The 19,096-nt window shown below is 38.4% G+C and overlaps 1 protein-coding gene across 3 annotated transcripts in view; it reads left to right on the top strand.

The window, feature by feature from the left end:
* Positions 1-19,096, top strand: part of AP1G1 (adaptor related protein complex 1 subunit gamma 1) — a gene marked incomplete at its 5' end in the record, with an annotated part of 96,687 nt that overhangs the window by 39,557 nt on the left and 38,034 nt on the right. For all 3 annotated transcript variants that reach the window (XM_080644571.1, XM_080644572.1, XM_080644570.1), the window contains 2 exons: positions 9,030-9,154; positions 17,450-17,591. In XM_080644571.1, the coding sequence (XP_080500697.1) occupies positions 9,030-9,154; positions 17,450-17,591 (267 nt within the window). The remainder of the gene's footprint in view (positions 1-9,029; positions 9,155-17,449; positions 17,592-19,096) is intronic.

Genomic DNA, 19,096 nt, shown 5'->3' with positions numbered 1-19,096 from the left:
TAATAAGAATAATGATTGCAATTGAAAGCAAGTAAGTTTATATCAGTGAGTTCATAATAATTAACAAAAAATTAGCCATGCCTATGAACCAAGAGGTTATGGTTTGATTGCCGGTCAGAGCCACATGCCTGGGTTTCTGGCTTGATCCCCAGTGTGGGGCGTGCAGGAGGCAGGCAATCAGTGGTTCTCTCTCATCATTGATGTTTCTATCTCTACCTCCTCTCCCTTCCTCTCTGAAATCAATAAAAAAAAAAAATTTAAAAAAAGATACATTTTGAAAAAAAATTTTTTTAAAACTTAATGGATCATCTTTGGAAGATAGTAGGAAATCCACTCATTATTTTTGAAAACTGGTAAATAAAAGGAAAGAAACAAACATTGATCCTGCTTTTCCAATGGTATATGTAGAAAAGTTGCTCCTTAAAGGACTAGTCCAGCTGATAAATGAAGAAGGAATGAAAGAATATATTGCCATTTTGTAATCTCTGATGATATCACTGCTGATATTGTCACAAAAGAGAGACAACCACCAGAAATAATTATATGCCTTCTGATGAAACTTCATACCACCACCTATAAAGTATATTTGCTAAATCAAAACAAAAACTTGAATCTGATCATGCCTCCTTGTCTTTTTTAAAGAGACATTTATAAGAGTATTTGCAGCATTGTTTCTTATAGGGATACATTGGGAACAATCTATATAGTATCCACAAAAAGGATAGGTAAGTTGTGGTGTATTCACAAGTGGGAGACTATACAGCAATGAATATGAGTGAATTAGAGGTTCTTGTCTGGATGTGAGTAATACTCAAAGATGTTGAGTGAAAACAACAGGAATATATGATAGTTACATAAAGTTTAAAATATTAAAAAACAGTTGTCTTTACATGTATAGTAAGGACATGCAGCATGGCAAAGATGAGCAAAACTTTTGAGTTTTGATTAGTCCTGGGGTGGAGAGAAGGGAAATGGGATTGAGGGCTTCAATTAAATTTGTAATACTAAAATATTTTAAATGAAATAAATAGGGCATAAAGTTTTGATAAAGTTTGTTGGTGGGTCAATGAGTGTGATGTGATTTTTGTGTATTTTTGAGTGAAATATTTCATAATACATTTTTTCAAGCAATAAGAATGTGTTTTTTGTTTGTTTTTCCTTTCTTCTGTCATAAGGGTGAAAAAACAGGTTCTTGGTCTATATAGAGTTTATCTTGCCAGGTTATAGCTTGTTCTTCAGAAGGGTGTGTGTGTGTGTGAACTAGAAAGTTATTTCTGAGTATTAAAATGAAATAAAGGTAACTTTAAAAAAGACCTGTCAGTTGCAGATCCATTAATGTTTATAGTATTTCAATTGCATCTTTTCATCAAGATGATAGTTCACATCATAAAACCCCTAAGTGTTACATTGAAAAGCAAATGTATATGTGCATTGACCTTGTGGGAAATTGTTCAGAAGCTAACAAAATGGGTTTAGTTTTTTTTTTCTAAGGGGTAACCAGATTAAATGTTGATAAAAGTCAATGTTTGTATTTTCTTCAGAAAAATGGAACAAGGCCAGAAACCTGGTAAAGTTCTCTTTTTAAAAATTGCTTTGACATTCAAAGAAAATTGGAACATTGAATCATACAGAATAACTTGGTAAACATTAAATTGTCAGACTCTATCTCAAATCTACAACAGATTATCCTGGGGTGACTTATATTTCAGAACTCTCCCAGGTGATTTTGATAGTCAGGTTTGGGAACCACTTCTTAAGGCACTGTATTTGTTCCAACAAACTCCAATTTCTTAGGTTTGTTGCTAAGGCTGCCTGGAATGCTTCTGGGGAAAAAATATGAGGCCACTTCAAGGATCAGCTGGAGAGAATTAGGCAAGGAGTGGAGAATGTTAGGGCTGTCTTCCACAATGTGGCTTCCTTATCATAGTGATGAGGAAACCTGAGCCTTGTTGAAATAATTTATCTAGAAATAGGATTAGGGAGGCACAGCCCCCTAACTTAGATTGGTTTCTTTCTATTCCACTATGTATTAAATACAGAGAAAGGAATCTTTTTCTGATGTTTTCTTACTGTTTCTAACCTGAATTGGGTGCCCTTCCTCAGTCGTGTTCACAGTAGCTTGTGCATAACTGTCATAGTATATATGTCATATCTTATGATACATATCCAACTATTGTTCTTGTGCCCTTCTGGGTATCAGTGACAATGTCAAACATATTGGTGTATGCACAACAGGAGTTTACTAAATTAAAGCAAAACCACAATGTTTCCAAACAATTGGAAAGTAAATATTAAAAAAATTATTGAGTAGCAAAGAATTATTACAGTCAGCCCTTTGGGATGAAAGGTGGGGGTGGAGGGAGAAAGTTGCTGTGGAAAAGAAAGTATAGTAAGAGTGTTGTTGACAGGAAGAAATTGATAGTAGGTGAAGAATACAAAACAAACGTCAGCAGGAAAAAGCATAGCCATCCTGGGGATTAGAGATAAGGAATGAACATCCTTCTTAAGCTGTTAAGAGTATCACAAGTATAATAGGATAGCACAATTGTTCATTATGAACATGTTATCTTAAAAAAAAAACACTGATTCTTTCCATTTACTGAGTTGTTATTTTTATAAGATTCTGGTCTTAAACTTTCAAAGTCTTTTCAAAAAGATTCCAAGACACAAATGCTTTTTTGTCATTTTTTAAAAAATATATGTTGTTCAAGTTTAGAAGGGGTACACATGATTTCCCTAAGTTATTTTCCCTTTTAACTTATAATATCAATTTTTCTAACCGTAAGTTAGATATAAGTTCACTTTATCCTGCAGTTTTAAATTTTTTTTCTCCTAGTCCAATTTTATCTATCTCTTTGGAATAGAAAATGATAGTTCACTGATGCAAAATTTAAGATACAAAAGGATATTTGATGAAAACTGCTTTCTACTCTCTTCTAATCACTTAGTTTCCATCTTTTTTTTCTTTTTTCTTTTTTCTTTTTTTTTGGTTAATCCTCACCTGAGGATATTTTTTCCATTGATTTTTAGATAGAGTGGTGGTGGGGGGGAGATAGAGAGAGAGAGAGGCTGCCTCCCACATACACTCCTCCCCCCCCCCCCCCCCCACTGGGCCTGGGATGGAACCTGTAAGCCAAGTACATGCCCTTGACAGAGCCGATGCTCTAACCAGCTAGCAACACCAGCTAGGGCTAGTTTCCCTCTTTATAGGCATTTATTGGCATCCATTTCTTGGCTCCCTTTCCAGAGATATTTTATACATCTTCAGGCAGTGGATATGTATGTTTTTGCCCCCTCCGGTTTAAAATATATATTGTCACATACTGTTTGCACTGTTTTATTAATCTGTCATGAAGATTAGCCCATATCCTATATAATAAAACCCTAATATGCAAATCGACCGAACAGCGGAATGACTGGTTGCTATAATGTGCACTCTGCTTCAGTTTTCCCACCCATAAGATGGGGAAAATGTTACCAGTACTACTGCCTCAGAAGGATCATGTTATGTACTACTTTTTATAATCAGGGCAAAAAAATGTAGCTGTCCATACAACAGCAACCAACTGGGGGCAGCTCCTGCGTTGAGCGTCTGCCCCCCAAAGAGGGAGGTGACCGGCGGCAGCAGTGATCGGGGGGTGGGGCTGGTCAGTGGGTGGTGCCAGACCACCAGCCAAGGCGGGTGCTGGTGGGGGCCCCCCGCTTGCCCCGCCTGCTGGTCGCCCCACAGATGGCTCTGGTTGCTGGCCAGGCCTAGGGAACCGTACCCTATATATTGGGAACAGTCTCTTAGATTTAAAAATTAAAACCGGGCAAGGCTACTCTAACACTGGAAAAATAGGATGATGCAGCAATGACCTGCATGGACTCTGGCTTGCACATTTTGTGGTTAGCCCTGATTCTGACACTTACAACTGTGTGACAAAGCCAATTACTTAACTTCTCTCTGCTTCAGTTTTTCCACCCATAAGATGGGGAAAATGGTACTGCTGCCTCAGAAGGATCATGTTATGTACTACTATTTATCATCAGAGCAAAATAATGTAGCTGCCCATACAATAGCAAGATGCCTTTCACCTGTATGAAAAGTATGGTCACTGGTGCATGCAGCGTTCCGGATTGCGAGAGGGATGTCTGACTGCCAGTTTAGGCCTGTAAACCAGCAGTTGGACATCCCCGGAGGGGTCCCGGGTTGCAAGAGGATGCAGGCTGGGCTGAGGGACTCCCCCCCCCCCCCCGCCTCCTTCCCCTGTGCATGAATTTTGTGCACCAGGCCTCCAGTCAACATATAAGAAGCTTCCTCATTCTTTTTTCCCAGTTGTTTTGACATGCTTGTGATAGTATATCCAGCTTAGTATTTCATTATATGTATGAATCATAATTTGCTAAATGGATGCCTTATTAATGGACATTTATTTCTAATCTTACTGTTTAAAATAATACTACTGTTGAATAATATCCATTATTTTACACATGTGTGAATGAATTGTAGTATAAGTTTCTAAAAGTGCAGTTGTTGAGTCAAAGGGTATGTGTATTTAGATAGGCCAGATCTTATTACAGTTTGGGCCAGTTTATACTCCTGTCATTAATGCCCTTGCACTATTGTGACAATTTTTATCTTTGTTAATACAGTAGGTTAAAAGTTTCTCAGTATGGATTTGATATGCATTTCTTTTTTTGTAATAATTTCACTAAGGCATTTAAAAATACATGTTTTTTATTGATTTCAAAGAGGAAGGGAGAGGGAGAGAGAGATAGAAACATCAATGGTGAGAGAGAATCATTGATTAGCTGCCTCCTGCATGCCCCACACTGGGGATTGAGTTCTCAACCTGCACATATGGCCTGACCGGGAATCAAACTGTGACTTCCTGGTTCATAGGTTGACGCTCAATCACTGAGCTACGCTAGCCAGCCCACTAAGGCATTTTTGGATATTGTATAATCACTTTTATTAAGTGTACAATTCAATGATTTTTTTTCTTTTAGTAAAACTCTAGTTGGGTTTGCATTTGTTTTATGAAGATATTGAACTCCATTTCATGTTTGAATTATTTTTGTTTTCTTTGAATTGTTCATATTTTTGGTCCATTTTTATATTGAGTTCTTGGTCTTTAAAAAAAATCAATTTATAGGATCCTGTTACATAGGATTTCATGACTGTGAATTAATATTTTTTTAAGTTTGTCATTTGTCTTTTGACTTTGCTCACAGGTAAAAGCAAAAATTTTCTGGTGTGAATATAAAAACTGGGCTGTTTACTGGGATCTTAAAGCATTTGCTAGATTTGTGGGTTAGCAGTGTTTCACCTGGGATTTCAAGTAGCCTTCAGTGAGGAGTAATAGTACTGGATGAATCTGAGATTGTTACCTAAGGAGTGAATACATTTACTTGATTACTATTTTTCTTGTGTAGCTCACACAGAAAGTTGAGTTGTGTTTTAGTGATTGTTGGATATCCTCCCTTCCACATCCCATTGTACCGCCCTCCAACCTTTTTCTTTTTCAACATGTGAAAACTTTGATAACATTCCTAATAAAACATGGTACATTCTCAGCACTGTTGCTAGCCACCTCCACCTAAGTGTGAAGTGTGATCTGGATTAATCTTTCATCGGAGGATGTATTTCAAGTGCCATTTTCAGCTGTATGATCTTATGTTTCCCCTAAAAATGGTCACCTTTAAAAAATAAATTCTTGGAGAGAAACCAAGATGGCGGCATAGGTAAACACCTAAACTGCTGCCTCGCACAACAATTTCAAAACTACAACTAAAAGACAAAACAGAAACCATCCAGAATCACAGGAAAGCTGGCTGAGTGGAAATACTACAACTAGAAGGAAAGAGGAAAGCACATTGAGGCTCAGAGGAGCTGCAAAAGGCTGAGGTACGAAGATGTGTGCGCGTGGAGGGGACAGGCGGCTGAATGCATGGGCGGTTGAGTGCGCGGCTGGCTTTCTAAAGCGGGAGGGAGATGGAAGCTCCCAACTGTGCTGAACTCCAGTCCTTGGCGAGTCTCTGGGAAACCAGATTCATTCAGGGGGAATCTGGACTGTCAGGAAAAGAGAAAGCACACTGAGACTCGGGAGTTGCGTAAGGCAGAGGTCCGGAGGCGCATGTGCGCAGAGAGGACTGACTGCTGAGTGCACGGGCAACTGAGTGCGTGGCTGGCTTTCTAAAGCGGGAGGGAGACGGAGCTCCTGACTGCGCTGAACTCCAGTTCCAGGCGAGTTTCTGGGAACCCAGACTCATTAGGGGAGAAACTGGACTGTCTGGCAGTGGACGAAACTCGGGGGCGGCTCTCTCAGAGGTGCTTGCAGTGATTACTGAGAGACACTGAGACCCAGGGGCCTCATAGGGTAGGGCTGATGGGAAGCCAAGGCTGTCGGCTTCGCCCTGAAACTCCGCCCCATCCAAGCTGAGCACAGAGGCTTTTGCAATTTTGCAAGTCTTGTCATATAAGGGTGCCTCCAGCACAAAAGTTCTCCCAGCGTAGACACAGCTGATCCTCACAGCCAACTGGCCTGGAGGTCAATTCCTCTTAGTGATACCAACAACAATCAAGACTTAACTACAACAAGGCTGAGCACACAGTCCACAAAGGGGTGCACCAAGAGTGTCCACCTCAGGTAATTGGGGAGGCTGAGCCACAGTGCCCTAGAGGACACCTACCACACAACGCTACTCTACCAACTCAGGGAAGCAGCCAAAATGCGGAGACAAAGAAACAGATTACAAACAAAAGAAATGGAGGAAAGCAAACGACTGGATATAGAGTTCAAAACCACGATTATAAGGTTTTTCAAGAATTTTCTAGAAAAGGCCGATAAATTTAGCGAGACCCTCAAAGATATGAAAAAGGACCAACTAGAAATTAAGCATACACTGACTGAAATAAAAAATATTATACAGAGATCTGATAGCAGACTAGAGGATCGCAAGAATCAAAAAGATTTGAAATACAAAGAAGCAAAAAACACCCAACCGGAAAAGCAAAAAGAAAAAAGAATCCAAAAAGTTGAAGATAGTGTAAGGAGCCTTTGGGACAACCTCAAGCGTACCAACATCAGAATTATGGGGGTGCCAGAAGAAGAGAGAGAGCAAGATACTGAAAACCTATTGGAAGAAATAATGACCGAAAACTTCCCCCACCTGGTGAAAGAAATAGACTTACAAGTCCAGGAAGTGCACAGAACCCCAAACAAAAGGAATCCAAAGAGGACCACACCAAGACACATCATAATTAAAATGCCAAGAGCAAAAGACAAAGAGAGAATATTAAAAGCAGCAAGAGAAAAACAGTTAGTTACCTACAAGGGAGCACCTATATGACTGTCAGCGGATTTCTCAACAGAAACTACGCAGGCCAGATGGGAGTGGCAAGAAATATTCAAAGTGATGAATAGCAAGAACCGACAACCAAGATTACTCTACCCAGCAAAGCTATCATTCAGAATTGAAGGTCAGATAAAAAGCTTCACAGATAAGAAAAAGCTAAAGGAGTTCATCACCACCAAACCAGTATTCTATGAAATGCTGAAAGGTATTCTTTAAGAAGAGGAAGAAGAAGAAAAAGTTAATGAGAAAAATTATGAACAACAAATACATGTCTATCAACAAGTGAATCTAAAAATCAAGTGAATAAAAAATCTGATGAACAGAATAAACTGGTGAATATAATAGAATCAGGGGCATAAAAGGGAGTGGATTGACAATTCTCAGGGGAAAAGAGGTGTGGGGGGTGCGGGAAGAGACTGGACAAAAATCGTACACCTATGGATGAGGGCAGAGGGTGGGGTGGAAACCGGGTGGAGGGGAGCTATAGGGGAAAAAAGAGGAACAATTGTAATAATCTGAACAATAAAGATTTATTAAATTAAAAATAAATAAAATAAATAAAAATATCTTTTTTTAAAAAAGGAAAAACTAGAAACAAACTTTAACTACAAAGACTCTTAAGCTCTGAGTATTTCTAACAATTATATAAGGAAAAAAAAGCATATAAAAATTTTAGGTTAATTTCACTACTGTGAGGTTTTCCTCTGGCTTTTTTTTTTTTCTTCTATATTTGATTCTTAAACCCTTATTTCTCCCATAGTATTGGTTTAAGCCCTAAATGTAGCACTTCCTTTTAAAAAAAGATATATTTTTATTGATTTCAGAGAGGAAGAGAGAGAAACATCAGTGGTGAGAGAGCATATCAATTGGTTGCCTCCTGCATGTCCCCACTGGGGATCGAGCCCACAACCTGGGCATGTACCCTTGACAGGAATCGAACTCGGGACCTTTCAGTCCATGGGCTGACGTTCTATCCACTGAGCCAAACCGGGTAGGGCTGTAGCACTTTCAACATTATATTAAATTTAGTTATTGTCTGTCTCTTCTGCAGTTGTACGTTCCTGATGTGTAGGGCAGCAGTCTTTGGCACTTTGATGTATTTCCAGTTTTTGAATTTTTTTATATTCAAAATAGGAACCAGACTTTAAATGAGTTAAGTACTCATTTAGTAACCTGGGGATTAAATTAGGAATTGGGTTAATTAACACATTGTGAATGGATCATGAGAATTCTTGCTTCACATTACACAGTGTTTTACAAAGTATCATACTTTAAAAAGATATTAGCTTGTTAGAACATGTAATAAATAACTTCAGAATGCAATGGGTATTTAATTTTAAAGAGTGCCTTTAACATTTATGTACAACTTTTTTGTACTTGTTCAATAGAAGCTTATCTGGCCACTGGGTAAAGCCAGCAATAAAACTACTGGTCCACAATGTGTTAATACCTTATAATACTTTTGCATGAATCTGTAGAACTAAGGTAAGCTTCTTGTCATAGAACCTTGACAAGATGATCTGTTTTAAGACTTGATTACTATTAAGCTACCCAAAGATCCTGATCTAAATCTTTGTCATTTAGATGGTTTGATGATACTGGTTATATCCATTTACTTTATTCTGGGTTAAAAACATTTCCTGATTGTGGCAGCAATTTCTTAATTTCTTTCTTTTTTTTATTTGCAGTTGGAGTGCCTCAAGCTTATTGCTTCTCAAAAATTCACAGACAAACGCATTGGCTATTTAGGGGCAATGCTGTTATTAGATGAAAGACAAGATGTCCATCTTCTCATGACCAACTGTATCAAAAAGTAAGGTTTTTTTAAAAGTTATAGAATTGATTAATTTATTTGGTATTAAATCTTACTTTGCTTTGTCATACTTTATTGTCTCTTTATATATATAATAGACTAGATGCCCGGTGCATGGATTTGTGCACTAGTGGGGGGCATGGCCTGCGAGGATTGGCCTGCTGTGGGAACGCTGCTCATCTCGATCAGCTAAGTGGCTGTGGACCCGCCCTCTGAGTGGCTGCTCCCGCTGCGGGAGTAGCCGCTCATTCTGGTCAGCCAAGTAGCTCTCCCACTGTGGGAGCGCACTGACCACCAGGGGGCAGCTCTTGCATTGAGCCCCTGGTGGTCAGTGCGCGTCATAGTGACTGGTCGACCGGTCGTTCTGGTTGTTTCGCCGTTCGGTAGCTGGGCTTTTATTATATAGGATTTTTCTTTTTTTTCTTTTTTTAAAAAAATTTAATAAATCTTTATTGTTCAGATTATTATAATTGTTTCTCCTTTATCCCCCCATAGCTCCCCTCCACCCGGTTTCCACCCCACCCTCTGCCCTAACCTGCCTCCCACTGTCCTCATCCATAAGTGTACGCTTTTTGTCCAGTCTCTTCCCACAGCCCCCACACCCCTTTCCCCCCAAGAATTGTTAGTCCACTCCCTTTCTATGCCCGATTCTATTATATTCACCAGTTTATTCTGTTCATCAGATTTTTAATTCACTTGATTTTTAGGTTCACTTGTTGTTATATGTATTTGTGGTTCATAATTTTTATCTTTACTTTTTTCTTCTTCCTCTTCTTAAATAATACCTTTCAGCATTTCATAGAATACTGGTTTGGTGGTGATGAACTCCTTTAGCTTTTTTTTATCTGTGAAGCTCTTCATCTGACCTTCAATTCTGAATGATAACTTTGCTGGGTAGAGTAATCTTGGTGGTAGGTTCTTGCTGTTCATCACTTTGAATATTTCTTGCTACTCCTGTCTGTCCTGCATAGTTTCTGTTGAGAAATCAGCTGACAATCTTATGGGTGCTCCCTTGTAGGTAATTAACTGTTTTTCTCTTGCTGCTTTTAATATTCTCTCTTTGTCTTTTGCTCTTGGCATTTTAATTATGATGTGTCTTGGTGTGGTCCTCTTTGGATTCCTTTTGTTTGGGGTTCTGTGCGCTTCCTGGACTTGTAAGTCTATTTCTTTCACCAGGTGGGGGAAGTTTTCAGTCGTTATTTCTTCAAATAGGTTTTCAGTATCTTGCTCTCTCTCTTCTTCCGGCACCCCCATAGTTCTGATGTTGGTATGCTTGAAGTTGTCCCAGAGGCTTCTTACCCTATTTTCAGCTTTTTGGATTCTTTTTTCTTTTTGCTTTTCTGGTTGTTTTTTGCTTCTTTGTATTTCAAATCTTTGACTTGATTCTTGTATTCCTCTAGTCTGCAGTTGGGTCTCTGTATAATATTTTTATTTCAGTCAGTGTATGCTTAATTTCTAGTTGGTCCTTTTTCATATCTTTGAGGGTCTCGCTAAATTTATCGGCCTTTTCTAGGATATTCTTGAAAAGCCTTATAACGGTGGTTTTGAATTCTATATCCAGTCATTTGTTTTCCTCCATTTCTTTCATTTGTGATCTGTTTCTTTTTCTCTGCATTTTCTCTGCTTCCCTGAGTTGGTAGGGTAGCTTTGTGTGCTAGGTTTCCTATATGGCCCAGTGGGTCTGCCTCCCCAGTTACCTGAGGTGGACACTCTTGGTGCACCCCTTTGTGGACTGGGTGTACAGCCTTGTTGTAGCTAAGTCTTGATTGTTGTTAGTATTACTGGGAGGAACTGACCTCCAGGCCAGTTGGCTGTAAGGATCAGCTGTGTCTACGCTGGGATAAGTTCGGTGCTGGAGACTGCCTGATAGGATCAGACTTGCAAAATTGCAAAAGCCTCTGTGCTCAGCTTGGATGGGGCGGAGTCTCTGGGCAGAACAGACAATCTTGGCTTCCCATCAGTCCTGCCCTTGTGCGCGCACGCCTCGAGACCTCTGCCTTTCGTGGCTCCCCTGAGTTTCCGCCTGACAGTCCAGATTCCCCCTGTAAGAGCGTGGGTCCCCAGGGGCTCACCCGGAACTGGGGTTCAGTGCTTTCGGAACTGGGGTTCAGTGTAGTCAGGAGCTTCCGACTCCCTTCCGGTAGGGAAAGCCTGCGGCAACCTCCACATTCAGTCTTCTTTGCGAGCACTCGTGCACGGGCGCGCGTGCCTCCAAACCCCTGCCCGCCACGGCTCTCGATTCTCTGAGTCTCCGTGTGCCTTTCTCTCTACCTGACAGTCCAGACTCCCCCTGTATGAGCCTGGGTCCACGGGGTTTCGCCCGGAACTGGGGTTCAGTGCAGTCGGGGGCTTCCTTCTCCCTCCAGCCAGAGAAAGTCAGCCAGGCACTCAGCCGCCCTTCCTCTCTGCGTGCGTGTCTTCGTACCTCAGCCCTTTGCCGCTGCTCTGATTCTCCGTGAGCTTTTCTCTTTCCTTCTAGTTGTAGAATTTCCACTCAGCCAGCCTTCCTGTGGTTCTGGATGATGTACGTAATGTCTTTTAGTTGTAGTTTTGAAATTGTTGTGCGAGGCAGCAGTTTAGGTGCTTACCTATGCCGCCATCTTGGTTTCTCCCCTAGGATTTTTCTTTCTTTTTTTTCCCATCACCATTTATCCCCCCTGTTCATGAGTAAGAAGTAAGTCTTGTTCATGAGTAAGAAGTAAGTCTTAACCTTTCCTTCTAAGGACTACTTTTGATTTTAGGCCTATAATATGATACCAGTAAATGTTGACATCTTCTATTTACTGGTTTTATATTTACTCTCTAGAACAGCTGTGGGCAAACTACGGCCCGCGGGCCGGATACGGCCCTTTCGGCTCTTCTATCCTACCCGCGGAGCCAAAAGAGCGGAGGGTTCTCTTGCTCTCCCCTCCACTCCTTTACTTTGAATTTATATTAATTCACACAAACACTCCATCCATGCTTTTGTTCCGGCCCTCCGATCCAGTTTAAGAACCCATTGTGGCCCTCGAGTCAAAAAGTTTGCCCACCCCTGCTCTAGAATATATTTCAATTGCTTTTGGTTCTGTAGCTTACATGTAAAGAGACATAGCAAAGGCTAAAACTTCTGTAGGGGATAATTGAATTAAATAAAAGTATTGCTATACATCTTCAGCCATAAGAGCACAATTTAGCAATGAAATAACATTTGGGCCTTCATAGAATAGAAAAGGCATTGGAAATCTGAGCTTTCTTATCTTATATTTCTAGGACTTTGAATAACATGAATAATGAACATGTTACATTTATTAAAGAATTACCAGTGTATATTCTAAATAAACACTACTTAAAAATAAAGAGAAATCTTGTCTGTGGTCTAATCCAAGATATCCATTGTGTGGGATTATATGTAGCCCTATGAATATTTGTGTATAAGTCATTTTTTTTTTAATGGGTGATTTACTGATCTACTAGTCCAGTCATGTTTGTTTAACTTACAAAATGAGGAATGCTTACCATTATGGAGAAATTAGAGGAACCAAGCAGGGAATTTAGCAGTTCTTTCCAGCATTTCTCTTATAACAAATTTCTGTTAGAAAGGCATAGAAGTTCTGATGGCCTATTGGTTAAAGGTACTTTTTGAATTGTTTTAATTTGTTTAATCTCCTTTTTTACATATTTTATTTGTAGTATTTGTGTATTTGACATAAAATAGAATTGGGGGATATAGGTGATCAAATTTATAGATACTCAACTCTTATAATTTTCTGTGAAAAATAATGTTCTACTTTAAAATTTCCCAATGGACACCTGGCTGGCGTAGCTCAGTGGTTGAGCATCGACCTATGAGGTCATGGTTCTATTCCTAGTCAGGGCACATGCCCAGGTTGGGGGCTCGATCCCCAGTGTGGTGCATACAAGAAGCAGCTAATCAATGATTCTTTCTCATCATTGATGTTTCTATCTCTCTCTCTCTCCTTTCCTTTCTGAAATCAATAAAAATGTATTAAAAAACAATTTCCCAATGGATAATGAGAAATTCCAAAATCAGAATTAATGATTTGGTTGTAAATATAGCATGTATCATGTAAATATATTGAGTCTGTGAACTTAATTTTGGGAGAATCTTGTTTTTTGGTCTTGAAATAAATATTAATAATGAAAATACTAAGTTGATTCATTTATTCAACCAGTATTTATTGCATACCTGTTGCATGCCAGGAGCTGTTGTAAGCTGTGGGGATGGAGAATTTAAAAAATGGAACAGATTCTTGGTATCATGGAGGTTACATTCTAGATGTTCAGCATGACTCTTTTATACATTTACTCTGGACAGGCCTTTGAGAGTTTCTTAAATTTTTGTTCTTTCATGCTCTGTTGCGCTTATTACCCAAGCCTTCAATCACATGCTGATAATTTGGCAGTTCTGCCTCGTTGCAAGTTCATATTAGAGAGTTAATACCAAACTCAAGTAAAGCTTGGTAAAAATTGAAGAATGAGGCACATAGGCAAAGAAGAAATCTTTGTGTTTAATTTTAATGAGACCCAGCCAAACCCCAAGTGAATTTAGGAGAGAGTTATTTTTTATTTTTTTTTATTTTATTTTTTTAAAATATATTTTATTGATATTTTTACAGAGAGGAAGGGAGAGGGATAGAGAGCTAGAAACATCGATGAGAGAGAAACATCGATCAGCTGCCTCCTGCACACCCCCCACTGGGGATGTGCCCGCAACCAAGGTACATGCCCTTGACCGGAATCGAACCCGGGACCCTTCAGTCCGCAGGCCGACGCTCTATCCACTGAGCCAAACCGGTTTCGGCAGGAGAGAGTTATTAATAGTTAGAAATTGATATGGCAGTTTCAGACTAAGCTCTTACGAAGGACTTTGGATCATTTGTTTATTTTTTTAACCTGATCATGAATGGGATTTTTTCTGGTTGCTTTTTTGTGTGCTTTTCCCCCCTTTTTGTTTGTATTATAGGACATCGTAGTGTACCAGCAGTTTTTGTTTCTTCATGAATGTTTACCCCATTGTTCATTGGCCTAGAAAACTCGTAAGACATTAAATCCTTAAAAATTGGATATATTTTAAGAACTTGCATTATGCAAATTACTATAAAATGAATGAAAAGTCAGTTAAATATTCTTAGCAACTGGAAGCCTAAATGATAAAGCCATGGTTAGTAAGCTTCATTTCACCAGTAATTTTAACTGAAAATATTCAAATTGGTGGAAAGAGCAGCCTGGCCTTCTTTTCCTTCCTTTGTTCTTCAGTAAAGATTGAAACCATTTATTAGTTTATTTAAAATGACCCGTTATGAACCCGTTATGTGTTAAAATAAATAACATTTTTAAATGAAAAGAAGTATTTTTCATAACAAAAACAATTCAGTGAGCAGAATGGCATTATTTTACATTTTTAAAAATCTCTGTAGTATCTGGCCTAATAGATGCTCCTGTTTTCAATTTCTTGTATGTTTTTTGTTTTTCTTAATTCTCATCTGAGAATATTTTTTCCATTGAATTTTAGAGAGTGGAAGGGAAGGGGAGAGACAGAGAGAAACATCAATGGTAGAGGCACATTGATTGGTTGCTTCCCGCATGTGCCCCAATTGGGGCTGGGGATCAAATCTGCAACCCAGGTATGTGCCCTTGACTGGAATTAAACCTGCGATCCTTCAATTGGCGGGCCGAGGCTTTATCCACTGAGCCAAACTGGCTAGGGCTCTTGTGTTATGTTTTAATTGAAGTATATGAAGATTCAGCCTTTTACAGATAATGTAGTTAGAAAAAGGAAGATGATGGTAATAATCTTTCAAATAACTATGGATAGTCTTTTATACTATACCAAAACTACACAAGTGGTAGTTTCTTAAGGGTTAGTTCCAATGTAGAATCTGAAACCTATCAATAAAGTTTGGTATTTTTAATCATGCCTAAGGCATTTGGAAAAAAGTTGGCTCACCAAGTTAAAGTACTGGTAGATAGACAGTCAAGTCAACTTCATAGTGGTCATATGAATTTTCCAAACTCGGTTATTTGCAACAAATATCATCAGTTGTTGCTCTTAAGTGGTAGGCTTACATGGCTCTTTTTCTAGAAAATGTCTGCCAGCTATCCAAATCTTAATAATTATAGTTGTCTGTCAATATTTTTCAAATAAAAATAATGTCCATTTTAAAAGCAGCTAGGTCATAGTTTAGCTGGTAAATGAAATACGGGTACAGGTGCTTTTATCTGAGATTGCCACATCAGTATGAGGCAGGAGTACTTTATGCATACTTCCCATTTTGTCACACAAAATATTTTAAAATGTGCCCTCAGACCCTGGCATGGGTTGTTCAGTTGGTTAGTGTCATCCTGATATAAACCAAGGTTGCAGGTTCGATCTCCGGTCAGGGTACATAAAAGAAGCAACCAATGAATGCATAAATAAGTGGAACATCAAATTGATGTTTCTTTCTCTCCTTCTCCCTTTCTCCCTCTCCCTTCCTCTCTCTCTAAAATAAAAAAAAATTTTTTACTGTGTATTCAGAAGTCAAGATTTCATAAAATTATTTTTACTGCTTTGTCAAGGGCAGTCTTAAGTGAAATTTAACTCCCTTCCTCCCTCCCTCCTTCCTTCTTTCCTTACACTGTGAGTGTGTGCCCGCGAATACAATGATTACTAGTACAGTTCAGTGCCACTGCTTTGATTTGTGCTAATGAGCTAGTAGTTTTTCCCACCACTGCTTTTGCACCACCAGTGAAAATGCCAGTACAGTTGACAAATAATGAGTTAATATTGTGAAAATAGCTCAGATCTCATGGACCCCTTAAAACACTCTCAGGGACTCCCAGAGATCCGTTAACCACACTTTGAGAACCACTGGATTAAAGGATACTAAAATGCTCTTAATGCTGGTAGCATAACTCATACAATAATTAAGCTTCTGAATAGTTAAGAGTTGATGATAATACATAGATGAATTTACTGGCTCACGCTTATAATATTTTAGCTTTTCTGAAATAAAACCTTGTTTGTTTGAAAATAATTTTGTGAAGTAATCTATGCCTATTTGAAATAGGATTTTGTGTATCTGTATCACCAGATACTGGACCACTATAAATATCTAGCTTAGTTTATTAATTAGCTAATTTTTTATTTACTATTTTTTCTTCTTTTGAATAAATAACAGTGTAAAAAATAATGTCAAGTTTTATACTATATAGTAAGATTGGAGGGTTTCAGTGTTTCTGTTGTAATGGTTAAGTCATCTTAAATGCTTTAGCAGTAGAGATCGTGTTTTCTGATTTTTTTTTTGAGGGGGGAAGGTTTTGGTTAATATATATTGAACTATTTTTGTTAATTGTAGAGCATATTAAACATCTTTCAAAGATACAGTTGTGCTTCATATTTCTATCATTACCAGTTTTTATTTTCAGTGGGTTGCTGAGTTTTCTAAAGTGGATTGCCTGTAATATCTAAGAGATAACGTCTAATTTCTGTTGCTCTGGTATTTGGGAACATCAAGTTGTAAGCCTGTATGAGGGACTGTCAGTCAGTTTGCAGTATTGGTAAATTTTTGTTGTTGTTAATCCTCACCCGAGGATATTTTTACATTGATTTTCAGGGAGAGTGAAAGAGAGAGGGAAAGACAGAGAGAAAAATGTATGTGAGAGAAACACATCAATTGGTTTTGCCTCCTGCAAGAGCCCCGACCAGGGCCTGGGCCAGGGAGGAGCCTGCAACCAAGGTCCAGATTGGACTCGAACCCAGGACTCTCTGGTCCGCAGGCCAATGCTCTATCCACTGAGCCAAACCAACTAGGGCTGCACTATTGGTAATTTGTAATAAAGTTAGAATAAATATTTTTCGCAAGGTATAATCCTATTAATCATTTTCCTTATTGGAGAAATTATGAATTATTCAGAGCTACCTCTTTACTGGTAGATTGTGAAGCTGCTTTTTGTTGTTGTTAATTCTCACCTGAGGATATTTTTTCCATTGCTTTTTCAGAGAGAATAGAAGGGAGGGAGGGGAAGAGAGAGAGAAACATGGATGTGAGAGAGAGACATCGCACATTGATTGGTTGCCTCCCTCATACATCCCCAAGGGGGCAGAGAGCGAATGTGCAACCCAGGTATGTGCCCTTGACTGGGACTGGAACCCAAGATCCTGTGGTGTGAGCACCGACATTCTAATCACTGAGCCACATCGGCCATAAAATGGGTTGCCCTGTCTTAATTAGTTAAAACCTTTTCTTGTGAACCTTCTTCATGGGGAGCACCAGACACAACCCATTCATTTCTACCTTTTTCTTCCTTTTGCAGTGATCTTAATCATAGCACGCAGTATGTACAGGGGCTAGCACTTTGTACCCTCGGCTGTATGGGCTCCTCAGAAATGTGCAGAGATCTTGCAGGAGAGGTAGAGAAACTCCTGAAAACCTCCAACTCTTACTTAAGAAAAAAGGTAACTGTTAGTAAAACCAAATGTCTGTGTTAGTGTTAGGGAGTATTATGGAAATGAGAAAGCAAATTATTCATTTTTGAAACATCTGATGTTAATATGTAATATGTCCTTCTCTGTGCAGTAGATGTATTTTAAATGGTTATATATGAATCAGGTGTTTATAAATCAAAATCTATTTTTATACTGATTTTGGAGGGTTTTTTTTGTTACTAATTAACTCTCCAATTGATAAGTGATTGTGAACACTTTAATTCTTTTAATTCCTCTTTTTCAGGGAAATGATTTATAAACCAACCATAACTGGATATCCTAGATGGCATATTTGCTTCCTAAATTACCTGATTCTAAACAGTATTAAAGTGATAATGAATCAATATTTATAAATTTACTTCCATCCTAATAATTAGTGCCCATGCCTTTGTCCTAGTGCCTTTAAATCTGTGGAAGTGCACTTCCATTGGGACCTAGATAATTATTAGGGAATGATAAAGAAAACACTTTCTAAAATTGGTATGTCTGAATGGAGTAGTAATGCATGACAATGATCTTGTTCTCTGCTTTTATTTGTTGTTGTAAACATTTTATTGTTACTTTTTGTGTTCGAACCCTAAAACCTTAATAAATAAAGGTTATAAAATGTAGACCTTCAAGAAGTGAAGGCACACTACTGTGCCTTTCTATATTAATGGGGTGAGGTAGAGGTGTTGATCTGTTTTCCAGGATCAAACACTGTTAACGATGGCTGCAAACCAAATACAGTCCTTTCTCTTAATGTGTGGGCTGCTCTTGTTCAGAAAGTACATTATTTCCTTAAATAGTGTAAATTAGGGGGAAAAAATCTTTTTTCTCATGGGAAGAATTAGTTAAAACCTTTTCTTGTTAATGTATCTAAACTTATATAGTATTCTACTTCAACAAATATGGTTAGTTTATGGGGTAACCAAAATCAGTCTCTGAAAGTACCTTTCATTCCAGTAAGCAAGCTATGACAGTCTTTTCTGCAGGAGAGATTAGCTAAATATCTTTCAAATGATTTTCTTGATGTCAGTCAGCAGAGAGTGAATTGAGGAAGATATAGGTATTATGAGAAGTAACAGCAGATTTAAAGCATCTGCAGTATGTATCTTTCAGTTGCATGATGTTTTTATAAAATTCTTGTTTGGTCATCTTGCTCAGGAATGATTATCATAGATGGAAGACTTTATTTTTTACTTTGAAAGTCCACATAAGTTATGTTTAACTTGCTTGGTAAATTCATGTTAACCATGGTCTAGTTTAGAAAATTTTTATCTCCTTATTTTGCAATATATGAATAGAGGGACAGGTGAGCTAGAAGTTCTCATTGATGCAATAGTACATATAAATTAGAAAGCCCTAACCTGCTAATAAATCTGATGTCTTTTTTCTTCTTTATTTTTCTAGTAGGTGAACTAGTTGATAAGGGTTTTTTGTTGTTGTTCTTTATACGATTAGTTGCCCTGTCTTAATTGAAATAAATCTTTTGT

This window comes from Plecotus auritus (genome assembly GCF_963455305.1).
Source record: "Plecotus auritus genome assembly, chromosome: 10".
Lineage (NCBI taxonomy): Eukaryota > Metazoa > Chordata > Mammalia > Chiroptera > Vespertilionidae > Plecotus > Plecotus auritus.
This window is presented reverse-complemented; position numbering and strand designations above follow the sequence as displayed.